The sequence below is a fragment of the Myotis brandtii genome, unplaced genomic scaffold (assembly GCF_000412655.1).
Source record: "Myotis brandtii unplaced genomic scaffold, ASM41265v1 scaffold420, whole genome shotgun sequence".
Lineage (NCBI taxonomy): Eukaryota > Metazoa > Chordata > Mammalia > Chiroptera > Vespertilionidae > Myotis > Myotis brandtii.
In genome coordinates, this window is record NW_005366109.1 from 1,192,253 (window position 1) to 1,217,523 (window position 25,271).

A 25,271-nucleotide genomic window follows, 5' to 3' on the forward strand; every position below is an offset into this window, starting at 1 on the left:
CAGTCTGGGTGAGGGGATGATGGCTGTTTGCAGCTGGTCACACACCCTTCAGGGTGGGGGTCCCCACTGGGGTGCCTGGCCAGTCTGGGTGAGGGGCTGAGGGCTGTTTTCAGGCTGGCGGTTGACTGAAGCTCCCAACCGCTCCTTTTTTTCTTTTCTTTTTTTATTCTGGGCCAGCTTTAGCTCTGAGGCTTGGCTCCAGCTCTGAGACCTCGGCTGCTGAAAGCAGGTATCTGGTTTGTTTGGGTTCTGTAATTGAAACAATGTTGCGGTCCTGCTGGCTGAAGCCCGGCTAGCTGAAAGCAGGTTTCTGGGGTTTTGTTTAGCTTCTGTGTTTGTAACAATGTTTCAGACTGCAAGCTCAGAGTCCGGCAGCGGCAGGCGGGGAACGTTGGAGTCCTCCGTCATTGAAGCAAGCAAGCCTCATGTTCGCTTCAAGCTGCCTGGCTGCCGGCCGCCATCTTGGCTGGCAGTTAATTTGCATATCGCCCTGATTAGCCAATGGGAAGGGTAGCAGAGGTACGGCTAATTACCATGTTTCTCTTTTATTAGATAGGATGCTCTTCTAGGGTTAGTCTTACTTTAGGTAATGAAAGCAAACCACACTGAGGGTTGCTTTAAAATGCTTTGTTTGAAATAAATGCTTTTGCCACAAGACAAAAATCATAAAAATTTGTGGGTAGATAAGTATCACCAAGATTAGAGCCTTAGCAATCATTTAGTTGAACCCCACTTTTTTTTTTTATAAATGAGGAAACTGAAACCAGAAAGGGTGCCACTAGCCTCAGATCATACCTTTGTACTAAATATTGGTATTTCATGCAGCCTTTGATCTAAGGACTGCTTAAGGTTCCTGACCAATATGACTCCCATGACTCCCACTCCTCCCATCAGCATATACTAACCCCCACTAACTATAGCTTTGCATCATGTGTTCTTACCGTCCTTCCCTGGACATCTACTCTGTCATCTCCACTGGACCCAGCTTATCTCTTCTGAAGTACCCAGAAGATTTCTTGATCCTTCCTCCAAATTAGTATACCTAATTCTTTTAACCTCCTCTTAGTTAGGCTTCCAAGACCTTGCTCAGGACTCAGGACTCATTGAACCCTTCCTGGCGAATGTCACCAAATTAGACCAGTTGTAAAAATGGTATTAGGCAAAATAATAGGATTTTTAATTTTTTTCAAATTGATAACAAGTTCACAAAGTTTTGCTAAAGAAATGTCCTTTTCAGGTCCTTTCATGTGTGTAGTTAATTTGTGTTCACTACACTGTGTGCAAATACTGGTATCTACTACTAGACACACACAGTCTTCCTACTTAGATTCTCACTGTGATTCCCTCTTGAGCAGTACCTCTTAAAAAGTGGGGGCCTGTGAGCAGCACTTCACAGGCCCAGCACTTCACAGAGAGATGGGATACTTCCTTTTTAGAAAGTAAAATTGCAGTTGCTCAGATAATTCTCATATACCCCAAAGTTTGATATACAGCCTGTACACTTAATAGATCATTTTTCATAGGAAATGCAACAGTAATTTAAGACCAAATAGAATTACTAGCAATTTCAAGTATGAGGTGATCCACATCATAGAAGTTTTATATCAGATCTAGCTGACTCCATTCTCTTTCATTTAAAGATTTATATCTTCTGAGTGTTTAACACATGCCTTCCTCCACTGGTCTGCTAGATTCTAAAATCCCCAGGGGCCAGAACCAGATGTCATTTTGCAGCTTCCCACATTCCCCGTTAGAGTATGTGGCCTGTAGTGGGTACCCAGTAAATATTGACTAATATACAAGAAAAAATTAGAAGTCAGGGATGTGGGATTCTCGTGAGCCTGCTAGTTATCTTTAGGGGGAAGTCCGTTTGCAGTAGTATTTGAAGGCAAGCCCAAGCAGGGGAGCAGGAGAATGTCTGGGTCAGTCTCCATGCAAATTTTTGAAGCCAAGGTACAAGTGCAACCTGAGGGTTTTCCAATTAAATATTTGGCTGGAAGAGTGAACCTTAGCATTATTTATTACTAGGGGCCCTGTGCACGGATTTGTGTACCAGTGGGGTCCCTTGGCCTGGCCTGTACCCTCTTGCAATCCGGGGCCCCTCAGGGGATGTTGGACTGCCAGTTTTAGCCCGATCCCCACAGGCCAGGCCGAGGGACCCCACCAGTGACAAATCCATGCACCGGGCCTCTAGTATGCATATAAGATCTTTGGTTAATCTCTTCCCGCCCTCCCCCTCCCCCTTTCCCCCTTTCCCCCTTCTCCCTTCCAACTTCCCTTTGAGATTCATCAGTCTGTTCCATGTTTCTATGCCTGTGTGTTGAGCATCTGTGCCTTGGTGGTCAGTGCACGTCATAGCTATCAGTTGAAGGGTTAAACGGTTCCAGTGCACAAAATTCGTGCACTGGGGGAGGGTGTGTCCCTCAGACCGGCCTGATCCCTCTTGCAGTTCAGGACCCCTCGCTCCTTACTGCCCACCTGCTCGCTGCTTCTTACCACTCAGCTCACTGCTCCCTAGCTCTGCCATGGAGGCAGGAGAGGCTCCCGCCACCACCGCTGCACTTGCCAACCATGAGTCTGGCTTCTGGCTGACCAGCGCTCCCCCTGTGGGAGTGCACTGACCACCAGGGGGCAGCTCCTGCATTGAGCATCTGCCCCCTGGTGATCAGTGCACATCATAGCAACCGGTTGTTCTGATCGTTCCGCGGCAACGGTCGCTTAGGCTTTTATTGTGTAGACTAGGGGCCCAGTGCATGAATTCATGCACCTTGAAAGGAACTGTGGGCCGCGAGGCTGCGGTGGGCACAGGGGCCGGTCTCAGCCATCCTTCACGCCCCTGCCCGGCCCTTCCCACCACAGCCCCTGGTCCCCTCTCTGCCAACAGCCCCGCTGCTGCTGCTGATCCCCCGCATTGACGGTGCCGAGCAATCGGGACCAGCACCGGGTGCCAGCAATGGGTGCGAGCGGCAGCTGCTGCCCCAATCACCTCTGAGGGGTGATCTGGGCCAGATCTGGGTGCTGGCAGTGGGTGCGAGCAGTGGCTCTGAGCACCGGCAGCAGGTGTGAGTGGGGCCGGTGCCAGCAGCAGGTGCGAGCGCCAGCAGGACCGCCGCACGTGGGAGCAAAGAATTTTCAGTAAGCACCAGAGGCCCACCCCCATGACAGCGACCGGCACCCCACCTTGGTCTGGCGCCCCCACTCACCTGCTCCACCTTCCCACAACAGCTGACGCCCTCCATGTTCCATGCGCACCCCCTGGTGGTCAGCACATGTCCTAGCGACCGGTTGTTTGATTGTGCTGCATATTAGCCTTTTATTATATAGGATTACATACTTTTATCTGCCTTGAATTTTTATTGGTAGAGGGGAGAAAAATCAGACAATATATACAGAGGTGGGGGAAAGTAGGTTTACAGTTATGAACATGCAAAACACAGTTTTTTCTTGTATTATTTATTAATGTATTATCCATAGGAACAACTGTAAACCCATTTTTGCCCCATCATATATACTATCAGATTGGGTAGCATTGCTTGCTTGATCTAATTAAAATTATTTGATATGCAGTGGTTTACTTAAATCCTTAACCTTGGGATGTGTATATTTGCATAAATAAAACCTATGATTTGTCTGGCACATAAATAAGATGGGCTCTTTGGAGGTCATAGACCTATTGTGTGAAAGAAAGACACTAATCTCCATTCATGCCTAGCAACCTGTCACTCTCTGACGTAAAATCTAAGCACTTGAGTGACTTTATCTGGTGCCCATCCAGCCCCCTGAACTGATGCAGCAGAAACCACATCAGTAGTGTCCTGGCATGTAATCCAAACACTGTGTACATCTCTGGCCTATAGAAAATGTGGCATGTCTTGTTGCCAGGCAGGTTAGACTGGCCAGATGCTTGCTTCTTCATTGAACTAAAACGAGTTTCCTTGAATAACCCATCCTCATTGCTCCTCACTCTGCCCTCCAGTATAACCTATCACAAATCACCTTCCTCTCCTGCAAGCCTGCTCTTCTGATACTTTAATGCAGTGGCTTTGGCTTTCCAGCACCCTAGTTACTGCTGTGGCAAGGTCATTCACAGAGGTAAAGAACTGGTGTAGGCGCATCAAGGACAAGGTGGGGCACAGGAATGCCGGACTGGCCTCAGTATTTGTCTCCACAGCTTTCCTCATTAGAAGCCCTCACAAAATCTTGGTGTCTTTTTATTTTTTATTTATTTTTAGCAAAACCCTTCCCTTGCTAATGTCCTTCGAGATTGCTCAAAAGTCTTCTCTTCTGCAGAGATCATGGTTGGCCTCTGTTGCTATACTTCTCATAACATATTGCTATTGTCTGTCTACATGTCTGTCCTCCCTGGAAGGCGGGGGGGACCATATCATGTTCTTGGGTGGCTCCCAGTTCCTACTTCAGTTCCTGGCATGTAGTGATGCTAGTAAACATTTGAACAAATGAGTGAATCCTATCTCATCGTCATTGTGAGCCTCTGGGTGAAGGAAAAAGAACAGCTTTATTGAGCACTTGCTGTATACTGGATGCCTGAACTGTGTTATATCATTCGATCCTTATAAAAGTATCATTGGACAAATGATATTCCATTTTTACAGAGGTGAACACTCAAGCTTTGAAGTTAAGTAATTAAGGGAACTCCCGGCATTCGAACCCCGGTCTGTCCGACTCCCAGAATCCCACCACTTTTTATGTCCTGTGGGGTACCCTCAACAGTTGAGGAGATGACTGTAGCATGAGTTGTCTACATTTTCAGCCATATAGATCTTAGCCTAGGCCTTAAGCACCCCACATTTCAGAGATGCTTTTTATTGAACATTGTGACCTACTGTGTGACCCACCGGAACTGGTGTTAATGTCATCCCAGTGCTTTGCTCCGTTGTGTTCCATATGCCACTTGTCCCTCCATCTAGATAGGTGCTTCTGCAGGACAGGGCCACAGTGTTGCCACATTTTGTCTCCCACTGCACCTGGTAATATGAGCCAGTTAATTCTTATTGACATTCCATTTGCTCCTGAGTGCTAATTCATGTCCTCATTTTCCTTGAAAACTTATCTCCTCCTGGATACCTTATGCTGTTGACCTCTCCTCAGTGCCCCCAATTTATTACACATAGCTGGATTGTATTGATTTTATTTGCAGTTGATTTCTTGCTTTGCTGCTTATGTCCTTCAGCTGTTTTCCTCTCTGTACATCTCCAGCTGTCTTTAAAGCCAGGAACTAGTGACTTCTTTTTTCCCTTCTCCTCCTCCTGGCCCCAGAACTAGAGTCTGTAAATAGTGCACGGATGACCAGTAAATACTTTTGATTCTTGAGCCTGATAGCTTCTTTCCTTTGCTGGACTGACAGCCCAACACCGGAGCCTGAATCCTTTATTTATTAGATGATATTTCTATAGCATCTTCTCTCTGAAGTGATCAATATCAATAAAGTTTGTTTCTGCTTCTGGAAAGTGCTTTTACCTAAGCAGACCAAGGTTCTGATAAGATCACATGATAGCCCTTACTCCTCAACTCTTGAGCCCTGGAGAGGCAGACTCTAAGAAAAGCCTGGCCATTTCAGGCTTTGCTATCTTGTTCCTGGCAATGAGCCTGAATACAACTGTGACATGTAGCAACACAAGCTCTCCAGTGTTGGTTGATATTATGCTTCTGTACAAAAAAAGAGAATTGAATTGGGGAACACTGCTGTCTTTTGGAAGGCAGATATGGAGAAGCCCATCTTAGAGCTCAGTACATCTGTTTGTGGGTTATTGACTCTCACACCGTGCCTGATGTCACTAGGCACTGTGTGAGAGTCAACTCTTGAGACTGAAAGTCATGCCTCTGGGACAGGACCCACAAAGGGCATGAGACCTAAAGACTCAAACGAGGGCTGGATAGGTGGGGGAAAGTGCTGAGAGATGGTCTCTCCTAGCTATTGGGAAGAGGAGCTGTCCCACTGCAGATTTGGGTAGTCAAAGCTGACCATGAAATATTGGAACAAAGGTAAGAGGCCAAAACCTGAAAAGGGTGCATGAGTTAGCCCTGTAATTCATTGGAGAAGTGCCTAAAATAATTGGATCAGCTGGCTTCTGTAGGGAATTACTCCCCTTTCCACATGTCCTTGTTTGTACAGACATTATTCCCACTATCAGGGTGAGGCAGAACTCAGTAGGAAATGTAATCATCTCCTGTGGGCTCTGCAGATGGATGAGAGGTGCACACATAGAAGCTGCTTGGTGTGGATTCTTAGGAGTATCACCAGAGTTGGCCTGCCCTGGATCCTGCTGTCCAGAAAACACCCTGCTCTGTCAGGTCCGGAGTTATGGCAACCATAGCTACTGAGGCACCTTGGGAAACAAAGGGGGGGGGGGGTTGTTGGAGAGAAAAAGGAAGGAAACAAAGTGGAGGACTAGAAATGTAAGGAGATGTGAGGAAGGCAGAAATGGGGGTGTGGTAGGTATGGGAAGCACACTGGCATTTACTCAAGCATGGTGTGATCTTAGGAGGATGCCATTGTCTATTCCCTCCTGAGAGTTGAAGGGTGTTCTCTTTCTGTGTTGTTGCCTGTGGAGCTGTGAGGTAGAGCCACCTGTACTATTTTATTCTCTGCCCCAACACAGTGCCTGGACATAGTTGGAAGGAGGACATGGCAAGGAGTGCCCCTATTTGCTTATACCTCCTTACACATGATCATGGGTTCTCACCAACTGTTGTACATGCTAAAATGTGCAGTGCCTGGATGGGCAACTGGGAGACAAATGACACTGGAGGTCTGTGTAGAATTCCACCTGATGGCTCTCTTCAGCAGCAGCCAGCTGAGCCTGCTTCTTTATTCTGATGAGTCCTCCTGAAGAGTACTAGTACTCAGGCTGCAGGGAAGCTGGAGAAGTGTTCCAGACAGGTGCTAGATGCTCTCCTCCAAATTTTTCTGTTAAGTATCAATCAAGGTACTGCTTTGATATAGGAGATGGGTTGTTGTTAGGCCATAACATGGGAGTGGAAGGCAATGGCTATTGAAGACATTTCCCATGGATTAAGGAGGCTTAGTCTAGCAGTGGCCCAATTGTTTCTAGAGGAGCTGAGCAGGCCTTTTTCTCACTGGATTATAAGGACACCTACTGTGCAGCCTCAGGCCACTGCTCTACACAGACATGCTCTTCCTCCTGAGCCATGTCAGCCCAGTAGCCCCTGGGAGGTGGAAGCTGTGAGTCAGCACACGATGGAGTTTGTGCGCCCTTGTGATTAATACACAGGATGACATGTATTCTCTAGAGCTGTGTACTGCAGTGTTACAGATTGACTCAGGAAGGGGAAAATGTTCCAGATTTACAAATTAAAGACTTGTATTAATACTCTTTTTAAAAATTTTAATTAATTAGTTAAATTTTTAAGTATATTTTTATTGATTTCAGAGAGGAAGAGAGAGGGAGAGACAAAAACATCAATGATGATGAGAAAGAATCATTGATCGGCAGACTCCTGCACGTCCCACTCTGGGGATCAAGCCCACAGCCGGGCATGTGTCCTGACCCAGAATTGAACTGTGACCTCCTGGTTCATAGGTCAATACTCATCCACTGCACCACACCAGCCAGGCTAATTTATTTTTAGGAGAAATATTTTAATATTGCTGTTCGCCCTTTCTCTATAATAGAAGTGTTAACCAAATTCACGATCGACAATGACAGATTGAAACACATGCATGCGATTGGTGCTAGCAAGAGCTTTATGTGTGTTGCACATGCGCAAGTCAACTTAGCCTTTTATATATATAGAATAAACTTGCTTAATTAGACCTGCTTTCTGATTTAGCTAAACTTTTTTCAGCCCAATGAAGCACCCCAACTTCTCTTTCAGGTAATTGTCAGCAACACAGCAGTAAATATCAACACAAAGCAGATTATTATTGTAGATCACGCAGGGAGAACAAAGGATAAAATATTTAACTTCAACAGTGTTTGACTATATTCTGTGCAGTAAGGAAACCTGAAGTCATTTTCAAGGTCCACCATTTCTTACTTCTTTTCAGTCGGGTCAGGTTTCTAAACTTTCTAAATCTCCATTTTCTGGCTCATGAAAAGAAAACAGGATTCCACTGAGCCTCCTACCTACCTACTCCAGGACTTCTATGAGGATCAAATGAGATGAGGCACAGGGAAACACTTCACAGACATTTGGTTAAACTGTTTTCACCTGACTATCAAGCAAGTTGTGTTCCTGGGCTGAAGAAACTCCAAAGAGATTAGTCACTAGGGAAAAGAAGCCGGGTGTTGCTACATGATGTCGTTACCCGGAGCCCACAGTGACCATTTCCGGGGTGGGCTGTGGGCCACATTTTGCACCCTGGGGTCTTGGCAGCGTTGGCTGTGATTTGGTGGGGTGTCACTCCAGGGTGGTGGCGGGGCCTGTGTCCCACTTGGGGGAAGCCGAGTGTTGGTTTGTCAGCGCCAGGTCCATGGTGCCGGCCAGTGTGTGTCACAGACGCTCCTGCATTGAGCGTCTGTCCCCTGGTGGTCAGTGCGCATCATAGCGACCAGTCAGATGGTTGGACACTTAGCATATTAGCCTTTTATATATATAGATAGATTGACTATATTCTCTATGCTGTTCTTTACATCCCCATGACTGTTCTATAACTACCACTTTTTATTTCTAAAGTCCTTCATCTTTTTCGCCTGTCTCTCCTAACCTCCCCGCATCTGGCAACCATCAAAATGTTCTCTGTATCTATGAGTCTGTTTCTGTTCTGCTTGTTCATTTATTTATTTTTTAATTCCACATATAAGTGAAATCATCTGGCATTTGTCTTCTCTGTCTGACTTATTTTACTCAGCATAATATCCTCTAGGTTCATCCTTATTGTTGCAGATGACAAGATTTTATGGCTGAATCACATTCCATTGTATATATGTACCACATCTTTATTCATTCATCTATTGATGGACACTTAGGTTGTTTCCATATCGTGGCTATTATAAGTAATGCTGCAATAAACATAAATGTATATTTCTTTTCGATTTAGTGTTTTGGGTTTCTTTGTATAAATACCCAAAAGAAGAACTGCTGGGTTCTTCTTTTCATCTTATAGCCTTTCTTTTAAAATCTAGTTTGTCTCCTGTGAGTATTGCTGCCCCAGTTTTTACGTGTGTTTGTTTCCATTTCTTTTCAGTCTCTGTGTATCTTTTCATCTGAAGTGAGTCTCTTGTAGACAGCATATGTAAGGCCTTGTTTTGTTATCCATTCAGTCATCAAATGTCTTTTTGTTGTTGTTATTTCTAGGATATTTCGCCATGCACTGGGTCTCTAGTTTCTTATAATACTGGATTGGTGGTGCTGAACTCCTTTGGTTTTTTCTTGTTTGGGAAGTTCTTTATATGACTTTTGATTCTAAATGATGGCTTTGCTGGGTAGAATGATCTTGGTTGTAGGTCCTTGCTTTTCATCACTTAGCAAAGTTTCTATTGAGAAATCACCTGACTATCTTATGGGAGCTCCCTTGTAGGTAACTGACTGCTTTCTCTTGCTTTTAAACTTCTCTTTTTTGTCTTTAACCTTTTGCATTTTAATTATGACATGTCTTGGTATGCGCCTCTGGGTTCATCTTGTTTGGGATTCCCTGTGCTTCCTGGACTTGTATGTCTATTTTCTTCACTAGGTTAGGGAATTTTTTTATCATTATTTTTTGAAATATGTTTTCAGTTATTTGCTCTCTCTCTTCTCCTTCTGGGCACACCAATGATGTGAATGTTGGTACGCTTGAAGTTGTCCCAGAGTCTCTTTACATATCCTAATATTTTTTTAGATTCTTTAATCTTTTTGCTGTTCCAATTGTGTGTTTTCTGCTTCCTTATCTTCCAAACTGCTCATTTGATTCTCTGCTACATCTACTCTACTATTGATTCTCTATAATTTATTTTTTATTTCCGTTAGTGTATTCTTCATTTCTAACTGGTTCTTCTTTATGGTTTCCATGCCCTTCTTCATACTGTTGAGGGTCTCACTAAGTTCCTTGAGCATCCTTTGTCTCCTCATTTTGGCTTTTTCCCTGTGTTTGTTTTTATGTATTAGGTAGAACTACTATGTCTTCTGGTCTTGGTAGAGTGGCCTAATGTAGTAGGTGTGCTGTAGAGCCCAGTGGCATAGCCTCCCCAAGTCACCTGAGCTGGGCCCTCTATGTAGGCTGTGTGCACCCTTCTATTATAGTTGAGCCTCAGTTGCTGTTGGCATGTCACTGGGAGGGATTGATCCCTAGGCCCATCAGCTGTGGTAACCAGTGCGACAAGAGCAGAGGAGCTTCTGTGCAGGAACTAACCACACAACTCACTTCACTGGGGCTTTGGTGCCCACTAAGTCCACCCTGTGAGTGTGTCACGTGTGGAAGTGGTTGGGTTGTAATCCAGCACGGTCTGATGCTGTTCACCAGGTGCACTGGCTCTGAGGTCTCCCAGGAGGTGCAGGCCAAGGTCAGCCACTGCATGTGCCCTCCCCGGGGCCATCCCCATGAGCTACAGAGCTGTCTGCAGTGTGGTAATACTCTTGCATCAATTAAATTGCTCTTTCCTTGAACTGAAGTGTTACCCCAGGATTAATTTTCCAGGGAATCTGGGGTAACTGACTAATAGGGCAGAGTAGGAAATGAATGTCAGTGGGAACCTGTATGATTATGTTCAGCTCTTCATTATCTGTACTTCCCAAATTTGTGATCACGAGTTACAGCGAAGTTTTAATTCCAAGAGAGCATCTGATGACATCTTGGACATTTTTGGGTTGCCTCTCAGAGTGACCTTAGCAAATATAGGCTCATATAGGGAATAATGGGCAGTAGAAAAGCATAATTAGGAAAGTAAGAAAATGGGATATTCCCCAGCCAGACAATAGTTTTTCTTTTTTAAATTAATCCTGAGGATATTTTTTCCATTGATTTTTTTAAGGAGAGTGGAAGGGAGGGGGCAAGACAGAGAGAAACGTCAATTGGTTGCCTCCTGTATGCACCCCGACTGGGGCTGAGGATTGAGCCTGCAACCGAGGTATGTGTCCTTGACCGGAATTGAACCCGCAACCCTTCAGTGCGTGGGCTGACACTCTAACCACTGAACCAAACCAGCTAGGACCAGACAATAGCTTTTATATTGCACTCACTGTAGCCCTGTTCACCCAGGTAATTGGAAGTAGTGTGGAGGCAGTTCTCTCCAGGAGTGGGGACAGGCTGATGGTGGTACTGTTGCCAGCATTAAACATTCTTTTATTGCTAGAAGTAATTTTTTCTCTTTTTAATGAGGCAAATATTTACTCAAGTTATTTATTTATTTAGTCTACTTACTAATCTTTTTTGAGTTCCAGAGGAATAGCAGGAAATAGCACAGAGGAGAGATCCAGTATGCAGGGAACAAGTAAATAAGGTACTCTGATGGGAGTAAGTGCCATGGTGTAACAGAATGGCAGAGAACGAGGGAGCACGAGGCAGCTTCCAGAGGGTAGGCCAGCATCTGGAAGAGGGGAAAGCTGAGCTCAGCCATAGAAGCTGGGAGAGCCAGCCATCCAAGAGCTGGGAGGGACATGTGCTAGATGGAGAGAACAGTGTCGGCTGTGGAGGAACAAACGGGCATATCTGGGACCAGAAAGGCGGCTCTGGGGTTGGAGCATAGAGCATGAGGAGAGTGCAGAGGCAGGCGGACATCCATTGGGTCTAGTAGGCTTTTGCAGGGAATTAGAAATTTTATTATAAAGTTGTGGGAAGGCATTGAAGGGTTTGAAGCAAAGGAGTGACAAGATCTGATGTACATTTTAAAATTATCCCTCTGGGAGATAACCATAACTGCTTGTGTATGCATAGACTCTAAGAATACATAAGGACTGGTAGTGGTGGTTGCTCTGCCTCTGAGGAGAGAAACTGAGAATGTGGCGGGAAACTTATTTTGCTGAATATTATTTTATACAGATTGAGTTCTATTATATCCATGTATTACCTATTCAAAGGGGAATTAATTAACAAATATTAAAAAGCACATTTCAGGTCAATTACCCTAAAAAAACAAAGAAGAAAAGCAAGAAATCCCTCTAACTGCTGTGAGGGAGAAGCCTTGGAGGGCAGCACAGGCAAAAACAGGGAGAGTCATTGTAGGCTCTGGGAGAGGCGTGGCCTCGCTGTGTGGGTCCAGCCTGCTGCCTTTCTTCCCGTTCCATCAGCATGCTGCACTCATCCTGCCATGGGATGTTTGCATGAAGTGGAGAGAAGTAGGGCAGATTCAGGACATCACAGAGGGACAGCAACAAGATTACTAAAAAAGATGTGAGGAGTGAGGGAAAGAGAGGAACCGAGGACAAGTCCTGGGTGTGGTTGGACTGTGTGGGTGTGGTGCCCCTCGCTGAGGCAGGGACGATGAGAAGATGAGCCAATACAGGAGTCAGGAGGATTGGGGGTTCTGTCCTGAGCATGTTGAGATTCCTAGTAGCCAGTCTAGTTGGAGGTGCTTGTCATGTAGGCAGGTGGATATAGGAGTTTGGAGTTTAGGGGAAGTATTTATGAAGGGAAACAAGTTCAAGAGACAACATTTAGATTATACTTGAAGCCCTGGATCTGGGTGAGATCACTTACAGGAGGGAATATAAATGGAGAAGATGCAGGAAGGCCACATTCTGTGGTGGTTTTAAAAGAGAAACCAGTCAAGAATTCCAAGGAGCAACACCCATCCAGGTGGGAGGAAAATCGAGGAGCTTGATCATCGCTGAAGGCAAGAGAGGGAAGTGCTTCAGGAAAGAGGGAAAAGTAGACACATGCTGCTGAGGCCAGGATGAGGATATTCGATTTGGCCACTTGAGCTCTTAACTGGCTTTCACTTGTCCCCTGAGCTTCAGAGAACAGTCTACTTGTAAGAACCTCTGACTCATTCACTCAACCGAAGTATTTTGAGTGAGCTGCACATTGTTCTAGGCATAGGGGATGTGTGCTAAATCACGGAAGCATGGTTCTTGTTTTCATGAAGTCTAGTCAGGGAAACACGTTAAATGTAAAAATTATACAGATGACCTTACGATTATAATTGTGACCAATGACAGAAGGAAAAGTCCAAGATGCCTTACAAGCATGTAATGGGGTCCTAGCCTACTCTGAGGGACTAGGAAGGTCTTCTTGAAGAAGAGCCATTGAAACAGGCCTGAAGAAGCAAGACCTTAACTAGCTGGCCAGTGCGTCTAGACCAGCCGTGGGCAAACTACGGCCCACAGGCCGGATCCGGCCCGTTTGAAATGAATAAAACTAAAAAAAAAAAAAAAAAAAAAAAGACCGTACCCTTTTATGTAATGATGTTTACTTTGAATTTATATTAGTTCACACAAACACTCCATCCATGCTTTTGTTCCGGCCCTCCGGTCCAGTTTAAGAACCCATTGTGGCCCTCGAGTCAAAAAGTTTGCCCACCCTATGCCTAGACTCTAGAGCATAGAGTTACTAGAAAGTGAATGGCACAAGGGGAGTGAAAGAGGCAGCAGAAACAGGAGCACACTGTCCTGATTCTCGGGAAACTGAAAGGGTTTAAATATGAGTCACCAAACACAAACAGGGGTGGGCGGAATCACTTCACTGCTGTGAAGAGGATGAATTTGACTTGGGCAACAACCTATAGGAGGCTGTGCAGTAGCCTTGGCAAGAGATACACTGGGGGCTTTGACCAGGTGGTGATAGTAGAGAGGGAAAGAAGAGAATGGATTTGATCTTTGGACATAGCATCCACATGACTTTGTAATTGAATGTAATAATGAAGAAGATACCAGTGATGACTCCAGGTTTGTGTCATGAGCCATTGCCGGCATTGCATGGTGGCCATGTTCTCGTAGAATGGGGGATACTGAAGGAGAAGCAGGTTTGTGGGGAAGTAGTAGCAAATGTCCCATTTTGGAGATCTTAAGTCAGACATCCCAGATATCAAGTAGGTAATTGGATACAGTCATGGAACTCCAAAGAGAGGTCTGGGTAGAGAGAAATTTCAGTTGTCAGCACATATAGTTAGAACATTAAACTTTTCGAGAGCATGTGGTGAGACAGGGAGTCCAGCACTGGATCGTTCTATAATGTTAAGGGAAGTAGATGAGGAGCTACCAGAGAAGAAGAAGGAAAACAAGGAAAGCGCCTATGTCACAGGGCCCGTGGGAGTAGTCAGCCGTTCCAGGTGCTGTCGGTGAGAACTGACAGGGCTCATTGGATTAGCAGTGCTCAGGCTCCATTCTGGTGGTTTTTTATGCCCAGAGGGTAACCACTGAGGTTTTCCTATCTGAGCCACCCTCCCCACCGACTCCCCAGATAGGAAGTCTCTAGAATCCTGGAGTGGTCTGTCCATTCAGTGAGAGGGTTAACTATCTATAGTACAGAATCTGACCTAAAATTTGAGCTTATGTCTGCAGCTAAAACAATCTTCTGTCACTGAGTAACCCTATTTCCCTCCGGGGGAGGTGTGTTTAAATAAACTAACTTTAAACACAGGGAATCCAGAAGCCAGCTTCGCTCCCCCCACCCCCCATCACTCACACACACACACACACACACACACACACACACACACACACACACAACAATGGACACACACAAGTTGTGGGACTTGTGACCCTATAGCTCAAATTTTGTGAAAATAGAGACTCATGCTTGTACTCCTAAGGTCCTCAGAATGACCTTTTGAAGGTGTGAAAACAAGAAGCATGTGGACTTTTCATTCTTAAAAGTAGCACATCAGACAAGTGCACGTGGTGCTGGACAGTTTGGTAAAACATAGGTGGTTTGCAGTGTCCACAACCCATTGCTTCCTCCCACTCATCCTTTCACTGCGGCTCCCAGCCCGACCGTCTCAGGGAAACAGACATAGGGCTCTTCAACACCCGCCAGGCCGAGCTGAACTTTGGAATGCACATGCTCTGCCTCTGCTTATGAAAGCGGCTTGCAGAATTCTCAGCCATGCCTGCGGGGAAGCCCCCGCCAGAGCAAAGAAGCACTCTCTGCTGTCCTTGGAAAGTTCTTGAGTCCCTTTCATGGTCCCTACCCACTGAGTGCTCTTCAGGCTGCCTTGTGTAGTCTTCATATATTTAAATCAGGTTTCTCTACAATTTGCATATCTTCAACAGAAATCTTCACAACGCTTGTCACTTAGCATGCATGTACAGTCTGTACAGAGACGTTTGTGGAAACTTGTGTATCACATGTCCAGAGGAAGATTTCTTTGTTCATTCTCCTTGTCAGTAGCGGCTTCTCAAAGGAGAAGGGAACCAGTCTAGACTGAGAAGTAAAAGGGGGCGCAGAGCAGGGGAGGAGGTACCTCCCAGCCTTGAAGCCAGGTGTGTTAGTTATACTGTGTAAGGGACAGGAAGACAATGGCTGAAAGAGCCACCCCAGTAACAGCCAACCTCCTTGGTGCTGGGACTTCAGGCGCACCAGCTGCCCATAATAGCCCCATTTTGTAGGGACCACAACTGAGGCTCTGAAAGGCTATGTAGCTTACCCGCAACCACACAGCTGTTAAAGCTGTGCAGCTGAACGGGGCTCCAGGACTCCAGGCTGAAAGCCCGAGTGCCTGCCTCCCTGGATTACCCAGAAAGAGAACTCGAGGGTCCCCTGTGGAAGAACTTGCCATAGCAGTAGGGGTGGGACTAAGCCATAGGTCTCTCCCAGCTTTTATGCTCCCCTACCACCCAGCATGTGGATTGAAAGGCCATTGGAGAAAATGTGGGGAGTATTCCTTTCTTTCCCAAGTGTTGTTCTGGAGAGAGACACATGCCATCTATAGTCTGATGCCCCCAGTGGCATTGCCACTTGGATATTTTGTGACTTGGATGAACTGGCTCTTGCCAAATTAGCTTTCAGGGATGGCCAAATAGGCCACACTTCCCTAGCCAAGCCACTGGCCCAGGCTGTGCCCTCGGTGGCTCTTGGTAAAATGGTACAGCCCTTTCTCTTATCTCCACTGCATCTTTGGAGCTGGTTTTCTAGGAGACGTTTCTGTTTGAGAAGATAATCTTTTTCTTTTTTTAATTTAAATTCTTTATTGTTTAAAGTATTACATATGTTTCCTTTTTCCCCCATTGACCTCTCCCTGGCTGCTCCCAACCCCCAGGACATGCCCTCACCCCCCTACGGTCTGTGTCCATTGGTTATGCTTATATGCATGCATACAAGTCCTTTGGTTGATCTCTTCTGAGGTTTGGCTGTCTATTCGATGCTTCTATGTCTCTGGATCTATTTTTGTTCATCAGTTTATAGTCATTATATTCCACAAATGAGTGAGATCATGTGACATTTATCTTTCTCTGACTGGCTTATTTTGCTTAGCATAATACCCTCCAGGTCCATCCATGCTGTTGCAAATGGTAAGAGTTCCTTCTTTTTTACAGCAGCGTAGTATTCCATTGTGTAGATGCACCACAGTTTTTTAATCCACTCATCTGCTGATGGGCACTTGGGCTGTTTTCAAATCTTAGTTATGGTAAATTGTGCTGCTATGAACCTAGGGGTGCATATATCCTTTCTGATGGGTTCTTCTTATTTCTTGGGATATATTCCTAGAAGTGGGATTACTGGGTCAAATGGCAGTTCCATTTTTAACTTTTTGAGGAAACTCCCTACTGTTTTCCACAGTGGCTGCACCAGTTTGCATTCCCACCAGCAGTGCATGAGGGTTCCTTTTTCTCAACATCCTTGCCAGCACTTGTTGATTTGTTGATGATAGCCGTTCTGACAGGTGTGAGATGGTACCTCTTTGTCCTTTTGATTTGCATCTCTTGGATGATTATTGACTTGGAGCATAGAGAAGACAATCTTTCAAAGGATAAAGAAATGCTGAAAGAGGAAGCCAAACAATTCAGGAGCCTGAGAGGAGTAAGTCACCCCCCAAAAACAAGTTCTCTGCCAGGACTTCACCATTCTCCTGGGGCATGACGGGAGGCCAGGAGTGCAGGCACCTCGGAGGGTTTTTCAGATCCTAAAAACTGCCCAGGTACCAAGAGACTAATGCTGCCTGCTTTCAGCTACTGAAATGAAATGATCTTTGAAAGACCAAGTCATTACTCCAGTAGCAAAAACTGCCTTGAGCTCTTTTCTCCTAGTTTTTAAATGTATGTCATCTCTAGATAAAACAGCCTAGCATAATGTGAGCCTGCAGCCAGCCCCTTCTCCCTGTGCACTGAGGACTTAAAGGGCTTGCTCAGAGGAGGGTTCTCCCAAGTCAGAGTGATGGCTCAGGATCCTTCGTGGTGCGGACACCCCTCCTCCCCGACCCTGGCCAGACCCCACTCATCCCCACCCCCACCCCCAGTGGCACAAATAAGTTTGTCCTCTTAGAGGCAAGAATGAAGGGTGGGAAGACTTGTTCTCTGAATGTCAGGTAAAGTGAGGCTGCCAGGGTTGGGTGATGGAAGAGGACATTACTGGGTAGGGCACACATTCCCCACAGAGGGGAGGAAAGAAGTCATTAGAGTTTCTGCAAGAAAGGGGCTGTCTGGGGAGACTACAATAAAGGACACCTAGAGTGGTGAAGTTTGTATACTTTTAGAAAAGGTGTCGGGAGCTTCACTAAGCTGGACTGGGCCCGTTTCTTCTCCCCGCACTGCTGACTGCTCTCGTAGCGCACACAGCTGCCCGAGTTCTTGCACAGGCTGCTGTGTCTGTGCCTCCTGCCACACTGCTTTTGGTCTAACATTTAGCTTGTATCTACCTGGTATTTTAACTAATTGTGGGGGCAGGTCATTGCTTCTGTTTTAGAATGTTTTCGGTATGATTTAGTGGTTTTTATTAAATTGTCAAGTAGAGTGGCTCTTCTCCTTCCCTTGGAAAGACAGACATACCGATGCTCACCTTGACAATTCACTGTGGCTTTGGTTCTGGCACTCTGGGCAGCTGACCTGTCCCTTAGCCCATCGCCTCCCCCAGCCCCGCCAAGTATTGTCAGCCAACTCAGGAGCCGGGATCCAGGCTGTTTGCTGGAGTGTGATGCTTTTCCCTCCGCCTGCAAAGCCAGGAGTGGAGAAGAATGCAGAGTAGACGCAGTCCATTCCCGAAACACCTGCAGCTGCTTTGCCTGCACCCTGGGCCTGATGAAGTAAATGCATTAAAATCTTTAAATGCGTTTTTGTGTTACAATTCTGCCTTGGGCATTGGGTCAGTGGATGTGGTGTAATCCAGGGATTGTTGCTGGTGTGAGTATAAATGGCCAGTGCTTTCCAGCAAGCTTTCCTGTAGCCACCTGCTGTTCCCCCTGGGTACTTACAAATGAGCTATGAGGTCAGTGAGCTGTCCTGAGCTTTAAGAAACTCTGAACTTGCTGGAAAAGGTGATTCTTTTCTTCTAATGAGCTTGCCTGGTCACTTCAGTCACATGGGTCAGGCGTCTTTGTCATTTATTTTTTTAAGTGGGCCCTTTAGATAGCAAATGGTACCTGTGGAGATTTGGGGGTCCTTACCTAGGTCTCTCGGGGCGTTTCTGGAGGACTGGGGTAGGCTCTGCTTGCTGGAGCGCATGCGCAGCTCTTGGAGCAGCCTCGGATTTTCCTCCTCACTGGCCACGCCTGCCAGGGCCTCGGTGTCGGGCTGCAGCTGGCACCCCAGGACCCACGTGTCCATGCACAGACGGTGTGTGCCGCCAGCTCAGGCTGCACTCCAGTGGGTGGGTCTACAGAGCCTGGGTCCCCAAAGCTTGTTGGTATTTTTAGATTCTGCTTGAACCTTGGACAATTTGAAATTCAAATGAACAAGAAAGTGTAAAACATTTCTTAAGAGTGAGGTAAAAACACCGAGCACTGGCGCCGAGGCCTGCCTGGTCCCTGGTCCCTGCCCTGACTAAAAGGGGGGCCTCCAAATTGGGGGAAGCTTCAAGGAAACAGCTGTTTAATTAAGGCCAAAAGTGTCCAGAGCTGCCCAGTTCTATCAACTTTAAATTGTGCTTTTTATTCCAAGACAAAGTCTAAAAGCAACATTTCAGTCTGGCGGGGATCGAATAAAAATGACAAGGGCTCAGACTTTGCATGTGAATTCTGGGTGCCCTTTCTTTGTCTCCCTTAGGTAATTCCATAGAGAAAGATAGTTCTAACCCCTTTAATTCTTAGGGTTTGGAAGGAAGTGCTGGCTTGGGGGCCCAGGGCCTCAGCCAAAGGTAGGGGCTGCACTGCCCAGGCCTGTGGGTGAGGGAGCAGCGAGGCAGGGCAGGGAGCTGCAGGACAGGCCTGCTGTGGTTCAGTTGCTCCGAGGCCTGCCTGCCAGAACTGAGCTGTGGAGGACACAGACTCTCCTGGGGCCCTGGGCGAGGCCTCTGTCTTGGTGCTCCTCTGGGGCAGCCATTGCTGCTGGGTTTTGTAAACAAGTAAGTGAAACAAATATCGCAGCAACTTTCAAAGCACTGAGAGCAAGGTGTTGAGTGTATGCCATCTCTGCCTAATGACAGCATTTGTACACATTGTTCTTGATCATCATTGCTTCGTCTTAGAATACCCTGGTCAGCAGAGGTGAGGGTTAGCAGTGGGTGAGCTCATCTGAATGAATTGTGTGCCTTTCAGGTGTTCACTTGAAAAGCTAAAGGGTCAGGTCAGAAGTTTGGTTTCCATCAAATGAGCGTCTTTAGAAACCTACATGTCAGAACTCCGAATCCTGGGAGAATGAGCCTCGGGCCCATTTTCTGCTGGAAATGCGTGTCAGGGCCATCGCGTTGGGCATCTTCAGGTTTGTGTGGCACATGGCTCGGTGGTCCCGGCCCCAGGTCTGCGTCAGGATGGCCGTGTCCAGAACGCTTGCTTGTACCATCGGCACCCTCCGCTGAAATGCCTGTCCTCCCACGAGCACCCGCAGGCCTCTGTTCAGGGCGTATGCGCTTCTCTTTCACACAGGACCCTTTGGGGACAGAGAGTTAGACAGGTGTCAGGTTGTGTTTTTGCCTCATGCCATAATCTGTCTCTGATGATGATAGTCAGGGAAGCTCCTGATCTCTCCTCACCTCTTGCCGCCCACAGCCACAGGTATGTGCAGGGCCCTGGGATGAGCCCCTGGTGGTTCAGCCACGGTGGCTGTCTACACAGGCATTCTCTCCCTCCCCTGTTGCTGCCTCCGTAGTTAATGAAGGTTCTCTCGTCCTGAGAGTGTAGTTGCCGGAGACCTTCTGGAGGCATTCCAGCCCAGCTCACCAGGGCGCTGCCTGGTATCACCTGCTGTGGTCTGGCCTCCTGTCCCTCTCCCCACGCCCACGATGGCCAGTCAGGTGCCAGGTAATGGCAGGCAGATAGGGGCCCGGAGTGCGAGGCCGTGGGACATGCTCACAGAGCTGCGGCCTCCCCTCACTCCCTGTTTAGTCAAGGGCTCATCCCAAATTGCTTTCGTGCCAGCGAGCAAAGACATGCCCACACAGGTTCCTGAGTGTGTTGTGCAGATTTACCAGAAACACCTCTGGCAGCTGGGAAGGAGCTCTGCCTGCGGCCTCCCCCGCGGCCAGTGCTCCACGCAGACCAGTTGCCTGGGCTCCACGACATGGTCCTTGTGACCCAGCAGGGCAAGGGCTGAGGTGCAGCCCCAGTTAGCAGGCAGGTCATAGCTTCAAAAACGTTTTCATTGGGCGTTTTCCTCTCTTGTGGGGGTCAGCATCCTTTTACTCATATCCTCCTCCCCTTTATCTCTCCTAATCCCTCCAAAGCACTGCATGGTAACGAAAGTACAGCTCTCGTTAGCAAAAGTATACTATACTGACTTGTCCTGAAAAGTGCATGAAGCTGAACTATGGGGCCTAATGGGAGTGATAGATATGGGTTGTGTGTATGTGAATAAGTAAGTGACTTTAACGTTGACATATAACTTTTTTTGTTTAATATATTTTCATTGATTTCAGAGAGGAAGGGAGAGGGAGAGAGAGAGAGAAACATCAATGATGATAGAGAATTATTGATCAGCTGCCTTCTGCACATCCCCTGACCAGGAATTAAACTGTGACCTCCTGGTTCATAGGTCGACATTCAACCACTGAGCCACGCCGGCCAGGTGATATGTAACTTTAAAATCATGGGAAATAATTGTGTAATGACACCAAAGCCTGGGCCACAGCAGCTGCTCAGTTCAGTCCCTTGTGTTTGTGCCTCTGGACACGCCTTGTTTGACCTTCTCTGGAGAGGCTGCCATAGGCTCTGGTGAACGGTGTGGAGGGCGGCCTGGCCAGCGTGGAGGCCGCCAGTCCCCTGTGCTCTCACTGCTCATCACTGAGGTTAGGAGCAGGCATCTTCCCATACCCAGCTCATTCTCCAGAATTCCACCAAGAGTCATCGAAAGTCCATGGCACTAGCACTGGTTTCTGGAAATAGATCTGTGGGTACCAGGAAACGAGGATAAAGGCCCGTCCCACTCCCCGAGTCATTCCCACCCTCCCTGTATCCCACTACTGACGCTGCAATGCACGTCGTCGTCGATGGGCTGCTGTCAGTGGGTAATACCTGTTCAGCATTTGGGACAAGTTCCAGCGGGCACCCTCCTCCCGATGAGTGATCCTCACAGGAGCGGGAACCGAGCTTCACTAAGCCTCTAGTAACCTCGGCACGGCCACTTGGGAAGCCAGCTTTCCAAATTGCCCAGTGAGTTACAATGCTGTGGACCCTCCTCTTACCAGCACCACCCCCAAACTTAGCTGCTGGTCCGTGGTTTTCACCTTTCAAAAATGCAGTGCCAGGTGCTAATGTGTGTTTAATAGAGGTTCACAGAACTTGGTAGAGAAATGAGGGGTGTTGGGTTGGATGGAGAATCCATGGGCGGGTAGCGAGAATATGTGGAAGTTTCTGTCACCCCTGGGGCTCTCAGATCCACTAAGTTGCTACCCCCTAGCTGTTGGAAGGCAAGCTAAGCAGAGTTGTAGGGTGCGTGGGTAGGACAACACTGGAGTGTCTTCCCTCCGCTCCAGTCTGCCTCGTGAGATGTAAGCCTGAACCAGGTCCACATAAATTTCACGGGCAATCCATTTCCTGCTACTTTTATTCAACGAGCACCATTCATCAGGAGAGATAAGCCCTAGGACATTCTCCTGCATCACCCCAATATCTTAAAGAAAGGGAAGGGAGGGAGCAGGGGTCCTCCCACCCCTCACTGTAGACGCTCGGAATAAAATACCTGGTCATACTTGCTTCCCCCCCATCAGGTGGGCTCTGCTGCACAAAGATTGCTGTGCTTGGTAGGTGGGGGGTGCCGTCCACGCTTCTGCTGGGAAATCCTTAGGAGAAAGGCAGCTGGTATTCGATAGCTTCGAGTAATGAACTCATCAGTAAATAGAACACGTGAGCTCATTAATCTTCACTTTGCCTTTGGACCAAGTGGGAGCTCAGCTTCTCAGGAGACAAAATTTCATCTCTGTTCCTTTCCTTAAACCCAATCCAATTTAGAGTGAAACATGGCCGAGCTCTCCCTGGGAGCAGTGAGTAATGCTCTTTCTCGCACAGTGGATGGTCCGGGCTCGGCCCGTGCCCCGTGCATGCAGGAGCTCAGGGCAGCAAAGGAATGTTCTCTGGGTGAAGTTTGTTTTTAAAAGTTAAGGCTGTCGAAACTTTCGTTCATTCTGGCCATTCAGTCTTTGCTCCAACTTCTGCTGTTCTTCTGAAATCACTGCCTCTACCCCTTGTCTCTGAAAAGAACAGAAATTGAGGGTGTGGAGATGAACAGCTCCGTTTCAAGGGGTGGCTTCCTGGCCATCAGGATCAGTCTAGGCTTCAGAAAAGAAGTCTGAGCAGAGGTGCTGCTTGGAGAGTGAGGAGAGCCCTGGGGCGGCAGGGCTGCTGTGGGGGGGCTGCTCCAGGCCAGGGAGAGGAGGCTTAGGGGTGGGTTCGCATGTACCACAGGCTGGTCCTGTGGGCCTGGTGTAGGCCCGTGGGACCCTGAGGTGTGGCGAGATACAGCTGATGGAGGAGGAGCCAGCCAGCACTGGCAGGGGCTTCCCAGCACCACCTCTTACCCCAAAGCGAGGGCTCAGGAGGCATCAGGTGTCTATCCACCTTGCACATCCACGTACCCACCAGCCTTCCTAGAAGTTGATCAGACGAGGGGAGGGGTTGGTCACATTCTGATGCAGGGATGTTCCCTCTGTCCTCTGAGCCTCCTCTCGTTACTTCCCATCAGAGGGACTGCATCAGCCCCTCCCCCATCCTTTTTCTACCAGCTTCACCAGTGTCCCCCTCGGACCTCCCTGCTCCAGAGAGAGGACCTCAGCCTCCTGCCTGCCAAGTGGAGTTTAGAGGCATCAGGCCCCTTGGAGATGATGGAGCTCAGCATTTCTGTTTTGTCCTCTGTTTTTATGTCACACCTTTTCTAGCACTGAAATAATCCTTTTTTTTTTGAGAGCCCCTTTCACATGCAGGTTATGGTTTGAGCTCTCCCACAATCCCCCAAGCCCTAGCTGTACAGGAGGTAGAATGTAATTTAACATCATCACTTGGGCTGCTCCCTGTCTTCCTCCGAGAAATGCTGGTGTCCTGGGTGGATGTTCCAGGGACAATGCTGAGCTGGCGGCCTCTGCTGTGACCGTCCACCCACTGAGGTGCCCCTCCCGCCCTCCAGACAGAGTGAGAGCCAGGCTTTGGGCATTTGGAAGCCACCCTAACCCTCTGTTTTCTCTGCTTCTTGCGCTTCTGCAGGTTACGTGTTCTGTATGTTACATCGCCTCCCCGAGCAGCATGACTGTACGTTTGACCACATGGGCCGAGGCCGAGAGGAAGCCATCATGAAAATGGTGAAACTGGACCGGAAAGTGGGGCGCTCCTGCCAGCGCATTGGGGAGGGGTGCTCGTGAAGGCCAGCACGGCCGCCCGTGACGCTGTTCTTAGTTCACTGATGTTAGCCTTATTTAGGACAGAGTCAGCCAGACACCTTCACTGGGCACGCGTCAGACCACAGCCAGTCCGTTTCCTTTCTTTAGCCAGCCATCCTGGTACTGTAGTTTAGGGGTTGATGGTGGTTGAAATTGATTTCTGGCTGGTTACTAAGGTGCCTGCTAGCCATTGTATAAAATTAAAACATGAAGAATATTTTTTTGAGCATGGCTAGTGGATTTAAAACAACACACACCTGTCACTGCTGGAGTCAAACTTACAAAAAGCCTTAAGCGGAAAGGGTTCCAGGCGGAGACTCTGAGTTAGTCGAGGAGTAGAAGCTGGTGTTCAGTCCCCACACCGCACACGGCTCTGCCAAAACTCTGGTTCATGTCCGGCCTTTCACCTCCTCACTTGTCCTTAGTCCCAGCAGCAGGATGCCTGGTGGCCACGCTGCCTGGGCCACAGGAGGCTGCTGAGATCTGCCACGTGGCTCGGCTGGGTGGTGGCCTCGCTCTCCCACCGAGCACATTGGGTGGGGGAGCAGGTTCTTACGAAAATCTTCACAAAATTTTTTACCTGACTTGTTATGAAAAAACTCATCACATGAGAAGAGAAGCAGTAACCTCACTTTGAAAATTAGCTCCACTCAAGTCTAGTCCATCCACGAGAACCACCTTTCTACACAGGACCCCAGGCACGAGAGGCCGCCGGGGCCGCCCGACCCCCTGGCTCGGGTTTGCCACTTGCCAAGTACAGGGTCTGGCAGTTGATCACATGAGGCTGATTGCAGCACAGCAGCGAGGCTGGGTCCTCATCGGCCTCTGCAGCCAGAGTTCTATATTGGGGTTTTTTAAAATGACGTTTCGTAGCCCACAGGAGCCCCTGGGAAGCTGCTGCCCAGACTCTGCCCCTTCCAGCAGGAGCCTGCTTGGCCCCAAGGGTCAAGGGGAGGGTGGCCTCGCCCCGTCTGCAGCCCTGTCGTCCAGGGACAACAGCCCACACCTGCCACACAGCAGGGTTAGTGAGGGAGGCAGCGTGTGCCGCGGGGGCAGCGGTGTGTTGTGTACAACTGTGGTTTGTGGCCGTGGCCAGGCTCCGAGGGAGACATTGGCTCAGCAGGTGGGGGCACCTTGCTCAGCCTGTGCCTCGTCACATGGGCAGACAGGAGTGCAGTAGCTGGGGCGGGTGGGGAAGCGGGTGGGCCTGTTTTCCCACATTAGGAATCATACCAGCCGGGTGGGGGGAGGGTGGCAGACAGGATAAGCCGAGCAGGTGTGCGTGGCCCAGAGCCCCTGTCATCCAGGCGGTGAGAGCCGAACGCTCCTGCAGAGGCAGTTTGGATCTGTCCACCCGCAGGCTGTTGGAACAGTTTAACCCAGCAACTTGCCCTTTCATACCACAAGCAGGTCAACTCTGTCTGCCAATTAATACCTGCAACTGGAAATGTTCTTTGGTCCAGAATCCGAAATAGGAAATCAT

The 25,271-nt window shown here is 48.0% G+C and overlaps 1 protein-coding gene across 1 annotated transcript in view; it reads left to right on the plus strand.

Annotated features, from left to right (window-relative positions):
* The window catches only part of ZFAND3 (zinc finger, AN1-type domain 3), a 242,705-nt gene extending 218,696 nt beyond the window's left edge, over positions 1–24,009 (plus strand). Inside the window, exon 6 of the mRNA XM_005873777.2 lies at positions 23,616–24,009. Within this exon, the coding sequence (XP_005873839.2) occupies positions 23,616–23,770 (155 nt within the window). The 3' untranslated portion in view covers positions 23,771–24,009. The remainder of the gene's footprint in view (positions 1–23,615) is intronic.
* The last annotated feature ends 1,262 nt before the right edge of the window (positions 24,010–25,271 follow it).